The 24,193-nt window shown below is 38.9% G+C and overlaps 1 protein-coding gene across 1 annotated transcript in view; it reads right to left on the bottom strand.

Annotated features, from left to right (window-relative positions):
* snd1 (staphylococcal nuclease and tudor domain containing 1) overlaps positions 1–24,193 on the bottom strand; it is a 746,083-nt gene that overhangs the window by 106,494 nt on the left and 615,396 nt on the right. The window contains exon 18 of the mRNA XM_052034288.1: positions 7,709–7,853. Coding sequence (XP_051890248.1) covers positions 7,709–7,853 — 145 coding nt within the window. The remainder of the gene's footprint in view (positions 1–7,708; positions 7,854–24,193) is intronic.

Raw genomic sequence — 24,193 nt, 5'->3', positions numbered from 1 at the left:
TCAGATACTGCCTGACCTGCTGAATGTATCCGGTATTTTCTGCTTTTATTATATAAAATATACAGGTCCAATTCCTTGAGTCTATCTGGATAAGTAATGCTTTAAATTGGTAATTAAACTGGGGTCCTCCTCTGCACCATTCCAGAGCCTTTACATTATTAATACATTAGGAGACAAAAATAAAACACAATAACCCGAGTCCTAACCAAAGTATGGACAAGTTGATATGTTTGGTTTTAGGGTTAATCGCCCTGTGAAAACACCTATTTACTGTGGTTGCTGCCCCACAGCTTTGGTCATGAACCAAAAGAACAAAAGCACCAATATTTCTTTCAATCATCACTGAGTTTAATTATTTTCCCTGCAGGATACTTGGATGTTTAGCATTTGAATTGCCCATCTGCATGGTGCTACACATTTCTAGGTTGGATAATCTTGGTATTGTACAGAATCAAACAAATCATTTCAAGCATCTACAAACAGAGCGTAACTAAAAGACAGTAACTAAGCAAAAGGTTTAAAAAAAGCAAAACCACCTAACTGGTGGTTACCAGGGGCTGCCTCAGGAAAATTTGTCAAAGCCAGGGAAAGGACATTAAAATTAAATTAGGAATGCAAGGTCTTAGTTATGAGAAGGAACTAAGGAACCCAGTGTAATTTTCAATGGAACAAGAAGTGTTAAGAAGTGTTCTGTTAATAGCGAAGAATTAAAGAGTTTGGTAAACTAAAAAGCAGAAAATGTAATTACATTGGTTTCGAGATCAGCAGCTCAAACCTTCAATTTTTCAAATATTTATCCATTTCCCTTCTGAATTGGGCTTCCACCACTATTGCTGGTTAAGAATTCCATGTCCTCATTCAAGCTCTTTGTGAAAAAAAAACTCTTCAATCTCTCATCTTGATTTGGAGATTAATGCCCCCTAACATAATTCATCAAGGCACTTCATAATTCTGAACATGAACTTCCTTTAAAACGTTTCACTGAAACAAGTCTCAGCCCCTAATCCATGTTTAGCATCTGTACTCATTCCATGGTCCTGACTTCATTCTTATGCAAGACTTCCAAAACCAGATAATATATTAGCTTTCTACAGTGGTTTCATGAAGTGTCCAGAAAGAACATAAACACACAAGTAGCTAGTTGAAATAAATTAAGAACAGGGATTTAGCAAATATATGGAGGTTTCTTCGATCTAGTAAATGTGAGATCACCCAAATCATTCCTGTCTCAACCCTATCCCATTTACTCATTGCACCTGTTCTTGCTGAACCTATAATGGCTCAGAATTAAACATGCCTCGATTTTCAATTATGTTCTTTTTTAAAACCCTCCTTGGCCAAAACCATCCCTATTGATTACTTCCCCTTAGAGATGTGGTCTTACAACTTTGGCTTCTTGATCACCCAGGATTTAAGCACTTCACTACTGCCTTCAACTGCCAAGGACCTAAGCTCTGGTACTACCTCCCTTAAAGACTCTGTTGCTCTACTTTTTTTGCTTCCTTTAAGGCAATCTTCAAAACCTCTCTCTTTTAACAAGTTTTTACTCATCTGCCACAATATCATATTATGGAGTTTGGTGTCAATTTTATTCAATAATGCTCCTGTGAAGGGCACAAGACATTTTGCAACATTAAGGACATTTTATCAACACAAATTTATGTTGTTGCAAATTATTCCAAATCTAAAATATCATTCATTGAAGTTTATAAATAATAATTTCAGTGATTCAACTGGAACAGAATGTTTTTATCCAATTAAATATTTAGTGGCTTTGTTGTGATTTATATCCTGTCATATACATATATGAGATTCTTACATCATTAAAATAGGCATTGTTGCCATTTGCTATATTCATATGATAGCCTTGAGAGTGCATCCTTTAAATCGCACGAATAAACTGAGTCCAAGATTCAAATTATTTACCAGTGAGCTGAATGCTGCTGGAGCAGTGAAGTAGTGGTTACAATTGGCCTCAGTCCTTTGAGCTTGAGCAAAAAGGGCTCTTGAAAGGATTGTGTGTAAAACAGAACAATTCACTTCAACTTGTATTTTCCAGCTGGCCACCTCAGCATTAGCTTACCAAGGTGTGCTGGGGGTAGGCTAACTGCTTTCACTCAGCTTGGTACAGTTGGGTGAAAGGCACCAATTCACACTGTCTGCTTTGTGCTGGCCCCAATCCTTGATGGTGGCTGAAGCAACTTCACCTTTTGGAGAACAACCCAGAGTAGTACATTGCTGGAGGCTGGGAGCCAGTGAGCGGTTCAGTGAATGGATTTCCGAAAATAAACTGGAGAGTCATTCTCAAAGTGACACTTCTACTTCTCTTGATTAATGAATTATAGCAGCATGCGCTCTAACACAGAGCTGCGAGAAACTAAACTAATAAGAATTAATGGAAGATCTAACTGAAGTGGGACTATAGATTGGTCAAGGTTCAAAGCACAACCAGTGAACTAGAATGGAATTTCTGCAATTGTCAATTTCATTCTGTGTTTTTACAAATCTCTTGCAGCTTGCTATTGTGGCCAGTCAGAAAAGTGGTTAAACAAACATACCTACACATCTTGCAGCCCCTCATATATTAATTTGGGTAAATGTCTTCATTACATGCCTGGTCAAGTTATTGAACTACATTGGATTCCCACCAGAATATCACAGAGAAATGCTGTACTCTCTCTCAACAGAGAAGTTGTTTTATATGGATAACATGTGCTACTGTGGCTCCCTTTCCAATTGCCTTTCCAATTGGCTTTCCAGATAGTCAGAACACAATTTAGTAATACTCTCTTGCAATCTCTGGGAATAAAAAAATCAATGAAATCAAATCTAGAGGGTCACAGACCACCAGAGTTACTAGATGAAGTTGATGAATCCTTTTACAGCCAGAGGAACAAAATATCATACCAGTATGCTAATTCTATCCAATCACTTCAACAATGGTTGATGAAATGGAAAGGAAGGGTTGTAAAAGACAAGTTTGAATGAATTTTTGAACTCATTAAAAATTTGCACAATTAAACTAAAAGAATCAAATGTGGCTTCAAGTTTTCATTTGGGTTTTGTGAGAAAAAGCTAACTACATTATGTAACTGAACCATGGAAATTTACAGCACAGAATGAGGCGATTCAGCATATATCTACACTGGCCAAATATTAAACTATTCAAGTTAATCCTGGTACACGGTGCAGGAAGCTGCCTGTCCTGTCAAGCTTCTTACTCTGTATCTGAGGTAACTGGCATTGAGAAGGTGTCAATGTGGTAGGTACCAACTAGATACAGTCTGCTTATTGGTCCCAAAGTACTATCACCAGACCAGGAGAAGGCTCTTCCCCACTGCCTATCTGAAAAAATCTGGCATATTTACCACTGCGATGCCACTACTCTAGAAACAATGGCTGAGAATAAAAGCAATTGAAGGGTGGAGGGGAACTGGCCTAATCCTAGAATGTACTCCAGCCCTCCAGCAATATGTCCTTTCCTTTACTTGACCAGGATATGCACATCAACAAACTGTTAACCAATAGGGGAGTGGTAGTGGAGATGGGTGTGGTGGCTGGGGGTGATGGAATAGGGAGGAGCAATAGCTGAAGGTAGTACGATTGCCTTTACCTCTTCCAAGACTTAGTCGCTTCAGATTGTGCTCTTTTCCAGTTAGCACCCATGGTAACAAATGTCAGTCAATTTTCACTCCAGACAGAAATAGAACTTACTATCCTGGGACCAATATTTATCTCTCAATTGACATTAGTAAGGCAGATAATCTACTGCCACATTGCTTTTTGTGGGATGTTGCTGTGAGAGTAAGACTGTTCAAGACAGGCAGCTGGGAAGAAGCTGCTACTAGTCTGGGGGCATACTTCTGAGGCCATTGGAGATTGCACCAAGTTAGCAAAAGCCACATGGGAACTTTGTCAGTATCAGTCATTTTTTTGTTTTAAGAGCTGCGGTAATTCAAAATTATTTTGTTGTAAAACACTTTAGGGTGTCTCATTATGAAAGGAGCTAACATAAATGTACTGGTATTGGTTTATTATTGTCAGATGCACTGAGGTACAGAGAAACGCTTTTGTTTACTTCCATCCAGAGAGATCATTCCATACATAAGTAGTGCAAGACTTTGTCCCTAAGTTAGTATCATTATGGTATGTCTGATAATAGTTAGTTGGTCATTAAACCTATGCCTCCTTGTGTGGGGGGTTTGCCGCTTCCTGAGTTTTGAGCTAGATATCCATCTTACAAGCTGACTGGATAGAAATTTCTATATGTAAATGCCAAAGTTTCAATTTTAGATACCTTTTTTTCTCCACAATGTTCTGTCAAATAGACATCTTCACACCCTGATTTATACTCTATTCTCTCATTTTGTACTTGGGAAAATGCCAGACTTTTTGGCGATTTAGCTGGTGCAAATGACTGGACCCCAAATTAAGTACTTATGACTACAAGGACTAAAGAAAGACCGTTTTTCTTACCCCTCAACTCAATACAACCAAAAGAACTGAAGAATATGTTATTTTAGATATTATTGAAATGGAATTTATACTTTAAAATGGGATCAAGACACACATGATTTTGGAGAACTAAGGTAAGATTAAACACTAAAAATGGGTAGGTTTTTTGACATTTTGTGCTATATTTCAAACCATACTATATTCAGAAGGCATGGGATGGTCTCCTTCATTTAAAAATGTGCTAGTCTTGAAGATAGAAACTTTTAGTGAATGTGAAAAGGCAGTTATGCAGCTTCTGACAAGAAAGAGTTAAGTAAGGAACTCAAAGACACCACACTGGTTTTTCTGTCACAAAACAATTATTTCAACTGTGGTTGGACGAGCAATTAAGCTAAAAGTACCACAGTACTAGGGAAATCAGCATTTCTCAGAAGCCTTGTCAGTGTTCAACATCTAATTCTTTATACTTCTTAATACATTTTATTCTAATGAACTAATGTAGCAAACTTCCAACTAAGTACATATGCTAAAGACACTTTTCTCTTCAGATACCACATAATAGTAATTAGAGGCTTTCAACTATGGAGGTTCTGAGACAAAAGACAACATGTAGACAACATTCTGATATTCAGAATGAATCTGGGAATTGCTCCAGTACAGTCAGCAAAGGGTATCTATCTCGGATGGTTAGTCAATTAAGTGTGAGTGGTGACAGGATATTTAACCTTTGGGAGAAGGAATTGGCAAAAGGAAGAAAAAAGCCCTATCAAGAACAATCCTAATTTTAACCCATTAAATATCCATATTCAATTATTTTTAGGAATATCAAAGGCGTTTGCGTAATTTCTATTAAGTGTTCAAGAAAGAACTCATACAGACTGCATTGGTATCTGTCACAACACAATTTTTCCTACAGTGGTTGGGTGAATAAATAAGCAAAGGATCTGGAAAAATATCAGTCATTGGAAAATTAAACAAGGACTTGGTAATGAGGAATCTGTTTTTCTGTTCTCCAGTCTGTTCTAATATCTATACAGTCACTTTATTATTTTGATTCTAAAGATTAGTCTGAAAGAAGCTGAGTGTAACTTGCCTGGATATATGTAGTTTCAATAACACCAAAAGTCTGACACCTTCCAGGACATAGCAAACCTTTGATTAGCATGTCATCCACTATCTTAAACAGTCAATCGCTCCACTACTGGTATGCTATGGATGCAGTATGTACCAACTACAAAATACTCTAACAGCAATTAACCAAGGCTTTTTCCTCAATATCTCCCAAATCCGTAACAACCACCAAGAAGGACAAGGTCATTGGGCTTACAGGAATTCATCACTTGCAAGTTCCCCTCATAGTCACATTCTATCTGTTTGGAAGTATTTCTCTTTTTCATCTTTGCTCGACCTAAATAATGGAACTCCTACCCAACTGTTGGGAGTACTTGCATCATGAGGTTGGCAATGTTCCAGAAGATAGCTCATACTCAACATCTCAACAGTAATTAAGAGATGTGAAATAAATTCTGGCCTTCCCAGCAGTGTAAACTTCCCATAAATCAATTTAAAATATCCGCTGATTTGTAAAATGCATGTATTCAGAAAATCTTAACTATCATGAAGGAGAATTTCTGTGTTGAGTGTCTATGTAAAAATATAGGGTCTAATAAAAAGTTAGAAGCAGAATAAAATTCTCCCTGCACTGATTAATCAACCACTTCATCAAGTACAGCGTTTGTTTGATGTTGCACAAGTCTCCACTGACCACCCCAGGTTAAGAATTTGCGAAGGAGACACGATCAACTGCAGATGCTGGAATCTGGAGCAAAAAAATTAACTGCCGGAAGAACTCAGTAGGTTGAGTGTCATCTGTGGAGGTAAAGAGATGGTCAACATTTCGAATTGAGACTCTACATCAGGACTGAGATTGCAGAGGGAAGGTAGCCAGTATATCAAGGTAAGAAGGAAGGGTGAGACAGAGGCTGATAGGTGTTGGTGGAACCAGTTGAAGTGGAGGGGGGGAATGATGGGCAGATGGCTCCCCCACCTGTCTCAAACTGTCCATCATCAATAAAAAAAGTGAACTGAGTTAGGGTAGAATTGCAAACTATCTACAGTATAGAGTCACAGTTACTGATATAGGTTGGTCCTCCATCAATCTTGTTTCACTTGAGAATCTTACATAAGACCAGTGGGCCAAGCAGCATTCACATCAATGTTCCATAATGTGCCACTTGACTCTTTATTATGCCTTTGAAAGAACTCTTTGCTAAACATCCTAACTTTGTGTTACCTCCTATACTAATTTCATATTAGCTGCTATTCAGAATATCTAGCTATTGATTGACCAAGTTTCCCCATCTGCAGTCCCCATTACTTTAATTACCTTCTTCAGAAAGCAAACCATCTCCCACAACAATAAATGTCATGATAACATTAAACTTCACAGATAAAATACTGCCTGCTGCTTCCACTATCACAGTTCACATGCCAGAATCAGTTGCAGGCTGAATAAAGCTGGCTCCCAACCTCATCTTTTTCAACATGAGCTAATCTTCTTACTCCAGTATCTTTTCCACTATGAAAATTGCCCACTTGCACAAACAAACCTACCTGGACTGTCTTCTGAACTGGATGTAATGTAAAGTCTTACAACTGTCCACTTATAGTTGACTGATTGATCATACAGTTCAAGAAGTTCTAAAATCTTTCTATATATTTATTTATGAAACAATGCATTACTGTAGATTAATACAAAAATGCTGGCTGAAAAGGGTAATTAAATATTCTAAGATTGTACAATATATGACACCAGTGTAAATCAGTGACAGATTGCCTTAGTGAAACATTCATTGCTCAAGCACCATCACTATTGAACCATATTGCTTTCAGTGCATTACATGAAGCTATTTGGTAAATTCTGCCAGGATGAAAGTTGCAATTAAGAACTCTACCATGGAAATTAAATACCAAGTTTAAACTTGTAAATGAGAAGATTTTAACTGAGAGAATCACAGTGCACAAAAGCGGTGCAACATGTTGTTTTCCCACTGGACACATTTGAATGCTATATAAACAGCTCCAGTGTATCCCAAACTTCCAGTTATATCTAGCAATATTGAAGAAAACAATATTGTTATGTTGCATATGTGCTTCTGCTATATAACTGGTGACACCATTTTCACAGGGATATTGTAGATTTAGCTTAGTCAAGAGTAAGCACGATTAAACACCCCTGCCCAAGAGTACTGACCAGTCTCAACATCTTGGACATAGAAGTGAAGGTCATCTGTAATCTCAGTGACAAAAACAGGCTTGTAGTTGGTTGTGCGCTCCTTCTCCTCTGCAACTTGCAGCACTGCTTCTTCTGTTGGCTGCTCCTCATAATTTGACCAGACCTGCAAAAAAGTTACACAGAAATGTGAGCAGTGACTCAGTGCAACCTGAGAGAAACTTGCAGTAAAGTATATTATTAAACAAAGTAACATTAGAAGTTCTCAGCAGGTTGACCAGCATCTGATAGACCTGCATCTCTTCTGTCTCCCTGATAGACCTACTTAGTACAAAGATGAGATGAAATTTTCTCAAATCGAAGATTGTGAATCTTAACAATTCTCTAGCTCAGAGGACTGTAGAAATTGAATACATTCAAGACTGGATCAATGATCTTTGCACAATAAGGGTATCAAGGGAGTTAGTAGTAAGTGGGAAAAAGAACTGAGGTAGATCAGGTAGAATCATACTAAGGCAGGCTTATGGGATTACTTTGTCCACCCTTCCTTTTTTTCTATTTCACATGGGCCCCTTTGTCAGATGTCCAATATTCCTGCTTTACTTTTTTTGTTTTAAACTAAAGAAGATTGTGAGAGAGAGAGATAGCTGCTAGAGATCTGAATGTCACAGAGGTTTGACAAATGCACAGCATTTTGAAGAAATAACACAGATATAAATTTATCTTTTTAAAGCTGTACATTTCTAGAACTGCTACTGTTGGCACCAGAAACAGTGTCAAATTTCAGTAACAATGCCCTGCCAAAGGAGACTACAAAATACATATATATGCAATAAAGTATTACTCCCGAATTTGCCAAGTTTGTGAATGACTAAGCAGATCACAGCTGTGCAGCATCAGGTCTTAATATGGTATTCTTGGTAGTAGCACTTTTATGATTATTCCATCTCCAACAATGCAAGGTAAGTTTTTTTTAATATTTAAAACAGAACATTTCCACATCAGTCAACACTGGTTTATTGGATCAGAGTGTGACAGCATTGATTCTGTGATTTCATTATCCAAGGCTGTGCTTGGGCAGGAGCAGGAGCAATTTGAAACAAAATTCACTCACTCAAGATTCCAAGCACCCACTGAAAGCCTGAGCAATGTATTATCCATGTGACCGGAGGTTTTAGGACATTTGCATATAAAACTCTCCAGAAGCCCATGGACATGATTGTAGGATCACAGACTAGTTAGAACATAGGAGGCTATTCAGCCTATTGTTTCTGTGCCAGCTGTCTACCAGAGCAACTCACCAGTAAAATCTGGATCTGTGCACTGGGCACCATTTGGCAGCGAGTACCTACAATATTGAGCCTCAGTAGCAGTCAGTAGAGACATAGGGAAAGACATAGCACAAAAGACACGCCACAAAAGACACCAAAATAAAACACACTTATTCATAAAACTTCTGTAATAATTCTGTAAGCCTCTGATCTTCCATCATTCAGGTCATGTCTGTCATGGGAATAAAGTACTTACATTTACGGCATGGAGGAAGGTTAGACTGGGTAAATTGCATATATAACACCTACCAGTCTCTTCCACAAACTGATTTAGTGTTAATAATTTTCATGTTCTATTTCCAGACTGCATGAAGCACAGGAGGACATTTGCTTTAAATTTTAGAAGTGACAATAACACTGCTCTCCCTTCTAGACACAACTTCAGATCCACATTAATATAATGTCCTTAATAATAAGGCCCCAAGGAAATACAAGAACCATCTTCCATTTCATTCAGGTTCCGCAACTCAGCAGATATATAGCAAGAATTCCCACAGCTGCGTGCATAGCTAGAAGCTCCTTCATTAACATACATCCAATCCTATACAGTACATTCAAAAGGTCTTTCCCGGAGAAACCTTCAGTAAAACAGGATCCCTGGATAGTTCAAGCCTATTTCCCCTTTGTGTACATAGGGCTGTTTCCCTGGAGCTGACTTTAAGTGAACTATCATCTGTTGCCATCAAACTCGCCCTGTGGAGCATGAAGTAAGGTCTCTCAAAGGTGAGTACAGTGGATTTCCTCATCAAACATCAGTTATGTGGCTGTGCAAGACATGAAAGGAACTCCCCAGAGATATTCGCCACGAAATGCTCTTTCCTTTGTCACTTCTTTTTAAATCTACTAAAATTTCATAAAAATGAAACTTCAGAGTATTTTTATAGAACAAAATTTCCAGATATTGGGGAAAGTGACACATTTCTTTTTTTTAAACCACTCCATCACTTATCAGGCCAGTTCATCTCATCTTTCTAGTCAGTAAGTCTTTCTTCATATCAGAGGAATAGTTAAGAATATATGCTTGACAGATTTTGTATGCAAACATGTATCAAGATAATGGTTTGTTATGAGGAGATTGGTTTTTGGGGAATGCAAAAGTAGTAAGGAAAAGGATATGGACCCCTTCTATCTTTGAACTACATTAACTCTTAATGACTGAAGTAAATCACATAATGCCTCGTCTCTACCATTCTCCACTATTCTATCCCTCAGAACCAAAAAGTTCTGAGAAGCACTAGTCATTGCTTCATTGGCAAGACCAATTGTCCTACCATTTTCTCTTCCAACTTTCATGGTTGGTATACCCATGGGTAAAAATCTTGCTAACTTCACCTCCAGCATGTCTATCTTATTCACATTTGTTCCACTTGTTCTGAGTCAGGGAATCACCTTTCCCTCCCAGAATATTCATTCGTCCTTGCTGTTCAGAAGCATATTATCATTGATTGCACTGACATCCTGCCTTTGATCAAAGCTTGACTTACAAGTAACAAAATCCTTCCCTTTACCAAAGTTTGTTCATAGTTTTCTCCATTACCCCCAGCTAAACCAATGTACAATACAGAATACAGACTCATACAATTTTATGCACAAAAGAAGGCCACTCACTCCATCATATTTATGTAATTTTGTCTTTTAAAATTTCATCATTCATCCCAGCGCCCAGCACCCGGATGGATCCCCTAGTACCTGACAAAGCAGGAGCTGACGCACAGAGCATTTAAAAACTACCAAAATTGCTTTAAATATTAAAAACAATAAAATTAATTGAAAACATGTTCAAACTAATAAGCAATTAAAAGCATTAAATTAAGTAAAACAAGTATAAAAGTAACTAAACACAGATTTTTCTTCTGAGTTTCCATGCAAGTCATCCCCATTCAAATTAATGGGGATTCCTATCATATTCCTGGTCTGGCTGATGTGAGATTGTAGAGGTGGATCCCTGAGCATAATGCTGCAGAATCAAAGAATGATTGGCCTCTGCCAGTGGATTCCATGTGAAGTCCAACGATGAAGCGGAATAACAGGTGCATCAGAGTCTGTCCCTCAACTTGTCCTGGACTTGTCGGGTAGAGCCGTGTAAGTGCAGGATGTACTTACTTGTGAATGGTTAAATGTGGCTGATTCCAAAGGGAACCACCAATCACAGCCAGTTTACATAATGCAGCAGTGACTTTCTAATCATAAGCAATTTTGGATATAGTACTCATTCTCATTTGGGTAATTTTCCTCCCAATTTTCTCTTCTGAAGAGAGGACTTGTTGGTTTATTGCAACCTGGGGAATTCCCAAAATATATCGCACCTAATTAATTCTTTTGAGGTGCGGTCATTTTTCCCTTGTAGATGAACACAGTAATGTTCCACATGCAGCAATTGACCAAAAAGACTAGTTAATGGTGATGACATGCAAACACATGTTGGCTGGGACACTGGAAAACTCCTGCCCTTCAATTATAATCTTTTATGTTGATCCAATGGGGAAGCAGGGTCTTATCTTAATGTTGCATCATAAAAGATAATATACATAAAAATGAAAAACGTTCTCAGTATTTAATTTAAACATCAATATGAACAATTAATTAAATCTTTTTTAAAAATTAATTTTAAAAAAATTAAATTTTATTTACAGCATGGTAACAGGCCCTTCCGGCCCAACGAGTCCGCGCTGCCCATTTTAAACCCAAATTGACCTACCCGTACGTCTTTTAGAATGTGGGAGGAAACTGGAGCACCCAGAGGAAACCCACGCAGACACGGGAGAACGTACAAACTCCTTACAGACAGCGATGGGAATCGAACCCCCGATCACTGGCGCTGTAATAGCATCGCGCAAACCGCTATGCTACCGTGCTGCCCACAAATATCTCACGCATAGATGTCTGCTATCTAAGCTAAATTCACATGATGATTATGTAAGTGCTCATTATTCATGTACATGACAAATGTCAACAGGTCATCTGTGGCAATATCACAACCAAGCCCAGTTCTGTCCTTGCTAGCAAGTTACTGAACTGTTATCAGGAAGGGAAATGACATCTGATGTTTGCTTTCCTCCTACTGTGAGGACCAAGTGTAGCACTCATAAACTCATATCTGAATTCATTTCACTTGGTATAGATTGAAAACAAATGATGAGAGCTCCCCATTCTATATGAGTTTGTGTTAGTTTGAATTGTTTTACAAATTAACTTATTTGTTTTGCTCCCCATGGCTTATCCAAGAACAGAAGTCAAGAGCAGTGAAGATATGTGAGGAAGTATATATCTGATTGACAAGAATTCTGAACTGATGCTGTGATCTGAATTACAAAAGAAGATGGATGGGCCATAATTACGATATGAAAACTTTAAAAAAAATCAATTTGATGCTAGAGAAGCACAGAACATTGATGGTCCCCGAGGCAGAACACCACAAAACAGTTATGATGCTCAGGGCGCAGCTACTGAGGCAGACCTGGTATTCATCAGCTCTAGTCCACTGAAGCAGGTTATAGGGCTTGATGAGATCCAAGAGGCAGATAATGTAGGGATTGTAACATAGCCCTCACTTTGCTACTCTACTTAAGAACAGCCAAATATGCAAAAAGACCATTTGATCAGTTGAATCTAATCTCTTTTACCCTCTTAGCCTAATATTCCAGTTGGTTTTTAAGTGCCTGTAATAGCTGATTTTTCTGTTACCCTGCCTTATTCCATTTACATGAAGATAATTGTTGACGTCAAATTTACTTTTCATTTGTTTATCTTCACACTTACTACTTCTACTTTAAAGTCTTACTTTAAACAGGCCAAAGAAAATTACAGATGCTGGAAATCTGAAAGCAGAAAATTCTGGAGATATGCAGAAAGTTAAGCCACATTAATGGAGTAAGGAACAGGGTTAAAATTTTGAGTAGCCTTTGAGAAGGCCATCTTTTTGTGTTGGGTGGGGGGGAGAGCAGGGAGACGTTAGGTATGGAGTTCCAGGATTTTGACCCAGTGATGAACGAAGGACAGGGACATATGTCCAACTTGCGGCATGCAAAATTCAAGGTGAAGTTCCTCTCCTGTATCTGCTGCACTTGTCCCTGCAGGTAGTGCAATGTGACCAAGATACTAAAGAGAAAGCTGGGTATCAACATTTAAATCTTTCTTTTAAGCAGCAGACAGTCACCTTCTGGATCTTGCAAGGCAGGGATAGGAATTATTTTGTTATTGCTATTGTGATTTATACATAGACATTACTCAAAACAAATCCTTTCACACTGTTAGCAAACTGCATAATTAATTCGATATATCAAAAATTCCATTAAGCAATTCCCTTTCTTTGCTCAATGAATTATTTGTCAAACTGTGAATCCGTTACATTTTTTAATTTGAGACAAGTTAATGCTATATTCTTAATGACATAGTAAATTACAAGTCATTACATATTCATTAAAAATTGTTGTTCTTTTGAGGATTAAAATGCCTTTTCTTTGTCCAGTATCAATATCAGTACGTGAGAAAAGATAAATATATAAAAAAAACTCAAGCCCTTCATACCCATTTTGTAGTTCCATCACTGGTTCTTGTTTGGAAGTGTTCAATAGTTCCAAGTCATATCCCAGAACAGCACACAATGAAATGGTAACCAAGGAAATGTTACATCACCCTAAGCAGTAGAAATGTAAAGTTCCTTCATCCTCCGGATCTAATATGCATTAACACCAAGTTGCTACCAAATGCAATATGACTTGATCTGGTCTCATTTGAGGAGAAGCATAAAAACAGCACAAATCAGATAGCCATGATCAGGTGTCAGCCAGCAGAGATCCGGATATGGAACTTGAAAAAATGGCGGAGCAGCCTGACTGCTAAGGTTATTGTACTGATGATGAACCAGTTGTCTGGCAGGAAGGTTCAAGCAAATTATTCCCCCCCCCACCTCAGGTGGGCACCAAATCACCTCCCACCACAGCCTCTCAGGCAGCATGCTCACCTACATCCCACAACTAGCCATTCCAGACTGCTACACAACTGAAACTGGCAACAGTCCCAAACTAGTTCGTAGAGTCAAGTGCTTCTTCATGGGTCATCGTGGAAAGTTGTAGAAACTCAAAGTGAAATGGAAAAGCCTTCCACTGGCCATTCAGGGAACACTGCAACATAGTGCTTGGAATTCAAAACCCAGATACAATGTAGTAAAACAGGGATGGCGCCAGGGTATGCAATTCCATTGAAAAATGATTTTTTGAAATTTGTATTCATTTTTTTTCCTGCCGCAATTGATTCTGAATACACCTGTATCTCTGAGATGCATCCTTATTTAAGATAAACAATATCTTTTATTGTGTATAGATAGTTGACACTGGTGATGCAGCTACAGGCATCACTACAGATTGTGCCCTGGCTCAGCTAGAGAGGCTTGCAATGGAGTGTTGCCAGTGATATTACCACTGTGCCATCAACTGAAAGGATATCTCAGCAGCTAAAAACTGCAGACAGCAATCCCTGCACACTTTGTGAATTTTGTGAGATGCTTCAGCAGCCAGTAGTGAATTATGAAATTGGCCATCCAAGTCTCCTGATGTCAGCAAAATGGACACAAATATAAGCAAGTAGCACAATGCAGGATTAGTTTAACCAATGTGGTAGTTTGTACCCAAAGTTCCAATTTCTATTAGTAAAGAAGGAAATCTGCTGTGCACAATTGTGGTTTTCAGTCTTTGTATCAAATATAGTTGTATCAATGTCAACTTCAGTGGCACTATCTAATCTAACAAAGGAGTTAGTCGAGGGACACTCAAGTAATAAGTGCATCTCTTACACAATTGTTCTTTTTGGGAACAACATTTAAAATACAGCTTTCTGGAAAAGAGTAAAATAGCCTTCCTGGAGGAAATCCTGCAGCTTTTGTATGAAATTTAGGGTGCAAACCTTGAAATTAATGTATGAAATTTCTTTACCCACTTTTCAGAGATTTAATTTGATTTCTTGAAATAAATCAGCACCTCTGTTAAACAGAAAATGATATGTATTTGTCCCTTGTAATCTGTATCAAAAATCCTCAAGGATATATCACAATAAGTGAACACCAATTTAGAATTCCAAAGTCAAAAGGCTGCAGATGCAGAAAATCTGAAATAAAGACAGAAACTGCTGGAAATACTCAGCAGGTCAGGCAGCATCTGTGGACAGAGAAAAAGAGTTATGTTTCCGGTTAATAACCTTTCTTCAGAACTAGAAAAAATTAGAATAGCAGGTTTTATATTGCAGAGAAGGGAGAGAGATGGAGAGAACAAAGATCTGTAGATACAGAGAAATTGAATAGCATAGATGGTGGTGATGCCGACTGAGAAAGGGTGCAGAAGGCTTATTTATTGCAGCTGATCTGTCAGGGGTGGTGTAAATAGAGAAAGATTAATGAGACAGAGGAAAGAAAAATACCCAATGCTCTAACTGTGAGATACAGAACACAACAGTTGCTGTTCTTATTTCCCTTATATATTGAGAATCTAGTGTTGTAAATAGTGCATCAAATTATTTTCCAATTTGGTTCTATATTCTGCTTTCTACTCAAAGTAGAAAGGCTGTCCCTGCATCAATGTCTGCCATACTATCTATGCAGATAAGAACAACAGTTCTTTGAATCCAGTGAACAAACACTCTCCAGTACTCCCACACGAGTGCAGAAGCAAATTGGAATACAATTCAATACATCAATTACAATACTGCACTCTCAGTACAAGAACAGAAAATACCGTCTGGTTCGAGGCCAACATTGCTGTAATGGAACCTGTCATTGAAGCCAAGTGATCCACCCTCATTAACTACAACAAAGACCTGAGCGAGGAAACTCTGAATGCATTAAGAGCTGCTTAGAGTAACATATGAACATAAGAATTAGTAGTAGGAATAGGCTATTTGGTCTTTCAAGCCAATTCCACCATTCATCAAGATTATGCTGATATTCTTGCATTTTCCTGCACTACCCCCTTGAATTTTTTAATATCCAGAATACTTCCAATTGGCATTGTAGGAAAAGTATTTGCATGCCATGCCCATCTAGAGCAGAGATCTTGGTTGAAAGTATTTACCCCAAATCTGAGGTCTTAGAATCGGGAGAACCATGATTCATGTGATATTCACAACTCAGCAGTCACAAGAGAAATACCATTATATATGGCTTTTATCGATCTCACCTGAGCATTCAATTGTGAAAGTAGGGACTGTTCACTTAAGCTGCTGAAGCTGCTCAGTGGGATCTATTCCTTTCACATTAACACAAGGGATAAGGTTAATTGTGCTGGGACAACAGAAACAGAACTGCAATGGTGTCAAACAAGGTTGCACTCTGGCACCAAAACTCTTTGGCATATTCTTCTTGGTGATGCAGTCATATGCCTTCACATCCGCAGAGGGTACATTTACATAATATAACAGAACAAATGGAATGCTTTTCAGCCTTGCCCACCTAAGGAACAACACAAAAGACAGCCAGATTGTCATTAGGGAGTTAATTAAACTATGCTGACCAAGCTGTAATAGGAGTCTATAACTAAAGAACAGCTCCTTTAATGCCTGTAAAGCATTTAAATTGATTATCAAAATCAGAAGGATGTACATCATGGCCCAGAACCCTGCCATTGGTTAGCATTGATAATGTTTTCTTGAGCTTGGTGACAGCTACACAATAACTAATCTGTCATTTCATGCTGAAATCAACATACATATTGCAAAAAGCTGCAATTGTTATGTAAAGATGAGCAAGAACCAACAGTGACTGATGGAGAACATCAAACTTCAAGTTTACAATGCCTATGGTCTTAGTAACTTTTCAACAGCAATGAGATCTAGACAATATACACATTGGAGGGAAGGCCAAACATTCTCCACCTTTCCTGTCTTAGAGACATCCGAAGCAGGTCAAGGTCACCAACTTACAGATCCTGGAGTGTGCAAAGACTGCCAACATACATTCATTCCTAAGCCAGCAACATTTGCAGTAGATCAGCCACAGCCATCTCATGAATGAGGACACTATTCTTACAGACATTCTGAACGGTGAACTGGCCACTAGTCTCAACCTCTTGGATGCCCCTATCTCTACCACAAGGACAACTGTAAATGAGAAATGAACGTGGTGGGTATCAACACACAAATGGAAGTTTGCTGCCAGTCAGGACCACCGGAGGGTGAATGTTCAGAACAGCAGTGGATTAGGTGAGGTTAAATAAAAACTCAGTTGGCTGAGAAGAGGATGCAGAGAAACCAAAGGGCAACATGCTGGAGTGGGGCTCCTGTGCCACATCAGACAACCTTCAACATGCAGTTGACAATGAAGATGCAAATCATTGCCTTACAGGACAGACAGCTACCAGAGATATCATACAACCTCCTTGTTTCACCTTGGGTCAGTATGCAGAATGCTGGTCTTTGTGATTCTAGCCTTGGCCGAGAGCTTAGTGCTTAGCATATTCCGCACTGAATTTCTGGCATTTCTCAATGCAAATATATGTATGTTTTGAGAATCCAGAGTGAGCATAGAAGGCCTGAATTTAGTGACTAAGCTCCACCGAATTCCTGGCTGCACTCTGACCCTAGACCCTGTAACATTTTTATTCTTTTAGGATCAACATTTAAAAAAAGTATTTCAAATAGTTCTGAAATGTTTCTAAATGTTGGAGTTTTGACAACTTTGACAGACTTTAAAGTCGGGGGCAGGGTTCTGCTGGCTTCAAAGGCTTCCAAAGAGGTTTTGTGGGCAGGGCCCATTCTGGTCCCCTGCATAACCCCACTTTGTCAATCAAGGCCCTGCTGCTACCCAGACAGTCTGGGCCACATGCAGATAAGTTCAAGTTAATGCAGCAAGTAGGCAATGGTCTCACGCTGGAAAATCCCAGCCCTTATAATTTAGTTTGACATCTTCATGCAAAGCCTGAGGGGCTCCTGGATTGTCAAATAAATTTTTCTTTGGAGGAAATATTAAACTGAAGTCTACCGAGGTAGATGTTAAAGATTTCAACCTGACCAACATTTTTCCAGTACTGCAAAAAAGACAGTGGTTTATTTTTGCTTGTAGGATCCCTCCATCAGCCAAATGGCAGCGATATGCAATGTTCTGTATATCACTGCTAAGTTTTATATTAAAGTGCAATAATAAATACAACATTTGTACACTGTAAAAATTAAATTACATATAGCATGTTAAGTATGTTCAATTTGGTTTAATCATTAAGCTACACAACCATTGGTGTATCATGAACTGCTTGCAACAGACCAAGCTATAACTAGTTCACCATAATTTTTCAAAATTTTTTCATGGAATATGGATGTTGCTGACAAGGCCAGCATTCTCTGCCATCCCTAATTGGTCCTTGAACTAAGTGCCTTGCTAAGTTAATTCAGGGTGAAATAAAAAGTCAACCACAATGCTATGGTCTGGAGCTGCAAATGGTCCTGATTAGCAAAGTACGATAATTTTTTTCCCCGAAAGGATGCTAATGCACCAGGGCTTTAACAAGAACTGGCATTTTCATAATCATCATTTCTGATACCAGTTTTTATTTCTCAACATGTTTAATTAACTGGATTTAAATTCTCAGTTGCTGTGATGCAATTGAACTTGTGCCTCAAGATCAATAGTCCAGGCCTCTGGATAGTGAAAAATCAACAAAAAAAAAGTAGATGCTGGAAATCAAAAACAAAAACAGAAAATGCTGGAAATATTAAATAGGTCAGGTCACATCTGTGGGAAGAGAAATAATTCAACAGTTTCAGGTCACAGACTTTTCATCAGAACTGAAAAGGAGACAAAAGAAGCTTGTACACCTGCAGGGAGGGTGGGGGGAGAGGGGTGTCTCTGATAGGGTAAAACCGGGATGACAGTGGAGATAAACTGTAAACAAGGTTATATGGTCAATGAGTGAATGGGAGCAGTGACATGGCGAGAACATAGACAAAAGAATATGGTAGTTGAGAAATGCAGAGCAGGAGGACAAGCCCAGTAGGCCCAATATTCCATCTGCAATATTAGCTCAGCATGTTTTCCCCCACTTGTTTTCCCTCTGGGAGTAGAGGACATGCCCAGCCTGGCCTACTGGGCTTGGCCTCCTGCTCTGCATTTTGCAACTTCCATACTATTTTGTCTAAGTACTTTTGTCTATGGTCTCACCCTCTAACTACTCCCATTCAGATGACCTTGTTTACGTCTTATTCCATGCTCACCCTATCAGAGACATACCCCTCCCCACCCGCCGTGCAGCTTTACAAGCTTAATCTTGTCTTCTTTTCAGTTCTTATGAAGTGTCTCGGACTTGAAATGCTGACTTGGGTTTCTCTTTCCACGTATGCAGCCTGACCTGCTGTATATTTTCAGCAGTTTCTGTTTTTGTTTTAGGCCCCTGGATATTTGTCCAGTAACTTGATTAATGTGCTTGTGCTCTTGGTAGTCACATGATGAAATGATATTCAAGTTGCTGACTTCTCCTAGGCAATATGAAATTAAGTCTTGATTTAGTGACTGTTCCCCAGAGGACCCATTACTTTTACATTATTTGGAAAAACCAAACCCTGAAGTGAATTATCATCAGATCGTTAGCAACTTTTACCACATTCTCCTGATTCACTTCAAGTACCACCGATTTTCAATGTGTTTAAGTTAGATGATATTACATTATCTCTGCATGTTATCTCATAAAAATACATGTACATCCTGTCAAGAATTTTAACTCATGGAAAGAAAACAAACTTTCATAATTTCCAAGTAATCAATCATCACTGCAATCATTCCCCCCTGTCTTTTCTATTCTATATTCTCCATTTTGAATTCATTCCATATTGCTAATATAATCCTCTATACAGACTTTGACTCCATCCTAAGGTACAACTTCATGGCTATTGATCATTTTTCTGTTCCTCAATTTCATGGATGCTTGTGTTTCTCCTGGACTGCTGCTGCACAGATATAACTCATTTTCCCGTTCTTCAGTTCATTGGATGTTGGACATTCTCACGCAACTCAGCTCTTCGGATTCTGATTATTCTGTTGTTAAGCTCCATGGATTTTGGTCATTATCCTGTAGCTTATCTCCATGGATTCTAATCATTCTCCTGCACCTAAACTCCATGTATTGCAATCATTTACTTGTACCTCAGCTCCATGAATGACAATCATTCTCTTGTGCTTTAGTTCAGTGGATTTTAATCATTCTCCTGTATCTTAGTTCCATGGTTTCTAGCCATTCACCTATACTTTGCTGAAATGGCCTTTTTTTTAACATGGACACTATACATAGAGGTAGAATGTTCCCAATTTAGTCAGTCTTAATTTCACCTATCTCCACATAGTTTCAAATAGAATAAACATTGGGCATGGAATTCTAAATTTTCTGCTCTTAACCTTACATTTTCTTAGCTGAGATCATGAACTCAATGCAGACTAGAGAGCAAACTTGAGTCCTTGTATTTATGGCATGCTACTCTTTGGATAAGCTTTAAGTTTTGTTTCTGCAATCCTCTCATATAGACACTTAACAATTTAAGGAAAAAGTAAAGACTACAATTAAGACTCTGTTTACTTTGCCTGGATTTACTTTACTGTATTATTCTCCTGTCTTCTGGTTTCTCTCCAAGTTCTGTTTATCTATAATTATAACCTTCACCTATCAAACGTGGAATCTGGTAAAACAAACTTTCCCCTACATTAATAGTTGATCTCCCTGATGGTGCTGTATGCAGCCATTTCTTGCATAGAAATCTAGTTTAACCCTGAATAATTCCAGTTATTTATAAACCCACCAGGATTTGACTTGCACCAACTGGCTAGATGCTAATTCAGCTCTATTCATTAACTCTTTTATTCCAGAGAACAGCGACAGGCCAAATTTATGGAGTATCTCCTTGAACTTGCTCGCAATATGCACAAATCCATCTAGAAGCTATCCGAGTCATTTATTTTTACATTGATTCTAACCAGTGGCTTCTGTCTTTTGCTCTGCATCAGCTCAGCCACCAACTCAAAATCCACAATCTTATGCATGATGATTAATCGCAACCCTGTTGAATATCAGGACAAAAATAACTGCCCAACTGCACATTTGAGTCATCTGCTGCTACGATATCTATTGTACGCTCCCACTCTTCAGTTTCTCCTTCTACTTTTCAAATCGTATCCTCAATAATGTCCAGTGCTTGAAGCCAGTTCATTCTTATACTCCATGGCTGCTGTTCTCATTAAAAAGGTGCAACTTGAATGCAAATTATTATTGTCTGTTGTAGTATAGCCTAATTTATGCCTTTTAGACAGCCTCTCTCTCCAGCAGCTCTTCTTTTACAAGATCTGCATTCACGTCATTTAGTTCATCCACTCATTCAGCTGTCTTCCCATAAGTGTAAACTCTCTGCCACATTGCACATGTGAACTTATCAAACTCAAAAGAGAGTTCATAATTACATGGGACCTAGTCTTCACATCCATTCACCTTCAGGTTCTTAATCACCTAACAATGTTTGCATCAATAACCCTGTCCAGTCTCCTCATCTCTGACAAGTGTACAGGTCACAGGACAGCCAGACCATTGTTCTCACTTTAGCTTCCATTTCCTGAAGCAGCTGAGACCCAAGCCAAAAAGCATTCACAGACTTTTCACAACTCTAAAATACTCTTCAAAACTACTTAACTTACCATATACTTGACCTTTATCCATTTAATGCAAGCATCACCTTTTATTGGATGCAATATGGCAATGGAAGCACTACAGTAAAGACCTTCCTGGAGACAAGTAATAATACTGCAACATATGGCTTGCTGTAAAATAACTGGCTCACCCTATCTATTGCCAAGGGTAATGAGAAAAAAGGAGCAATACCGTCTGCAAATACAGCAAAATGCACGTAACAGCTTTGCAGCAGAATGTAAATTTCCCACCTCTCCCCCAGATGAAGGCTCCAATCCGAGTCTTTGGTACTCTGTGTTTCTGGGCGGAGAGTGATGCATCCTGATGCTGTTCACCAATATTTTATTTGGAATAGGTCACATCCCTGCCACAGAATTCATTCAAAATTTATCCTGCTATCTATCCCAGAATTAATACAGAAGACAAGTCATAGATAAGGTAGACAGTCAGAGTCCTTTTTCCAGGGTGGAAATGTCAAATACTAGAGGGCATGGCTTTAAGGGGAGATGGGGGAGTTTAAAGGAGATTTATGAGGCAAGTTACAGAGAATGGTAGCTGTCTGGAACACACTGCCCAGGGGAGGTGGGTGGGTGGGTGGTGTAAGAGGATACAATAGTGATGTTTAAGAGGCATTTAGACAGGCACATGAACATGCAGGAAATAAAGGGATATGGATCATGTGCAGGCAGATGGAAATAGTTTAATTTGGCACCATGGTTGGCAAAGACATTCTGGGCCGAAGGGCCTGTTCCTGTGCTGTACCATCGTATGTTCTAAGGGAACAAAAAGACTAAGATCTGAATCTCCAATTGGAAATGAGGGTCTATTTGCCTCTTCAACACAAGAAATGTCATGTAGTATGATACAGGTGAGCCTCCTGTGTTACTGATGGGGGGGGGGGGGGGGGGGGGGATGGCATTCCTCGAAAATGGTCCATAATCATTATTTTCCGTAATATGAAGCTGCACCATCTCCGTACACATCAAGAAATACAAGTTAAAAAAATTGTGCTTTTTTTTTGCACATAAATTTTGTAAGAGTGAGTTTTTATTCCATATCTCTGATTTTTTGGTAGTGATTTGTGAACTATGTAACAGTGAATTTCTGTTATCTGAATTGATGTAACATGGGAGTCGCGTGCAGTTTCCTTCTTTTAAATTACTTGGTATGAACTGAAGTACGAACGAGGCAGATTTGCATTTAAATAGCACATTTCATGATGTCCTAAAGCACCTTAAAACTAACGTTCATATGTGGGAAAAACATCAACCAATTTGTGCAGGGCAAGAACCAACAAACATAATACAATAATTGACTAATTCATTTCACTGAGGACAGATATGAGGTAAGATCCATGAGTGCAGATAGAATCTCAGTTTAAAGCCTCACGCAAAAGATGAGGCATCTGATAGTGCATGGCTCCTCCTAAGTCAGTGATTTTCAACCTTTTTCATGCTGCGGCCCCCCAGAACATGTCCTTGTTAGATGGCGGACCCCCAAAGCCCACAAAATCAAACAATCGCTAATTCATGCATACAACACTTAAATTACTGCACATAGGCCCTATTGAAATAGTGACTATTTCAATCACCGATAGTTACCAGCGGTGTCTTTCAGTGTTCGGTTCAATGTGAAGGCTGTGCCTGTTTTGCACTGCAGAGTTTGTCCAAACGTGGTGGTATGTGTGACAAACATACGCATATGTCATCCTCAATATTCAGTCTTGATCTGTATTTGGTTTTCATGGCAGTGACTGCAGAAAATGTTATTTCGCACAGGCAAGTGGTTGCAAATGGTAACAGAACATTGACGGCTTTGCCGGACAGCAGTGGATACTCCTGGGAACATGCTATCCAGAATGACAACAGTGACATTCGGTTGAACTGCAAGCGCAAAGTCCTGTCAGATGACAGTTCAGCCAATTCTTCTTGTTCACGTCCAGTTAAATCAGTAAGCATGCATTCAAACGGATTTCGGATCCAATCAAACATGCTCGTGTCATCGTTGCCGAAATACTCATGGAAATAATGTGACAGCTGTTGAATATGGTTCAAAACGGTGCTCGCAATGGCCTCTGTCTTAGTCTCGTTCACTGTCAGAAAGTCAGCCAGCAACGGAAACATATCTTAGATGCTTTGCTCGCATCTTCCCTTCCAGATACGGAGTTTTTTCTGGAAGGCATTGATTTTGTCATGCGTTTTCAGAACATTTGAGCCAGGTCCTTGCAATGATAGATTTCAGCTTTCAAAATGTTGAAAATATCTGCAAGGTAAGCTAATCTGGCAACCCACGTCTCATCTGTCAAGAACTGGGCCAATGATCCGTTATGCTCATTTAGAAAATGAGCAGCTCATCTCGCAATTCATATACATGCTGCACAATGCGGCCTCGTGACAGCCATCTGACTTCTGTATGTAGCAACAAATGCTTATGCTCGGCTTCCATTTCACAGCATATGTTTTCAAACAAACGATGATTGAGCGGCCTGGCTTTGATAAAGTTAATGATTTTAATGCACATGGAAAACACATCTG

This window comes from Pristis pectinata, chromosome 19 (genome assembly GCF_009764475.1).
Source record: "Pristis pectinata isolate sPriPec2 chromosome 19, sPriPec2.1.pri, whole genome shotgun sequence".
Classification (NCBI taxonomy): Eukaryota; Metazoa; Chordata; class Chondrichthyes; order Rhinopristiformes; family Pristidae; genus Pristis; species Pristis pectinata.
This window is presented reverse-complemented; position numbering and strand designations above follow the sequence as displayed.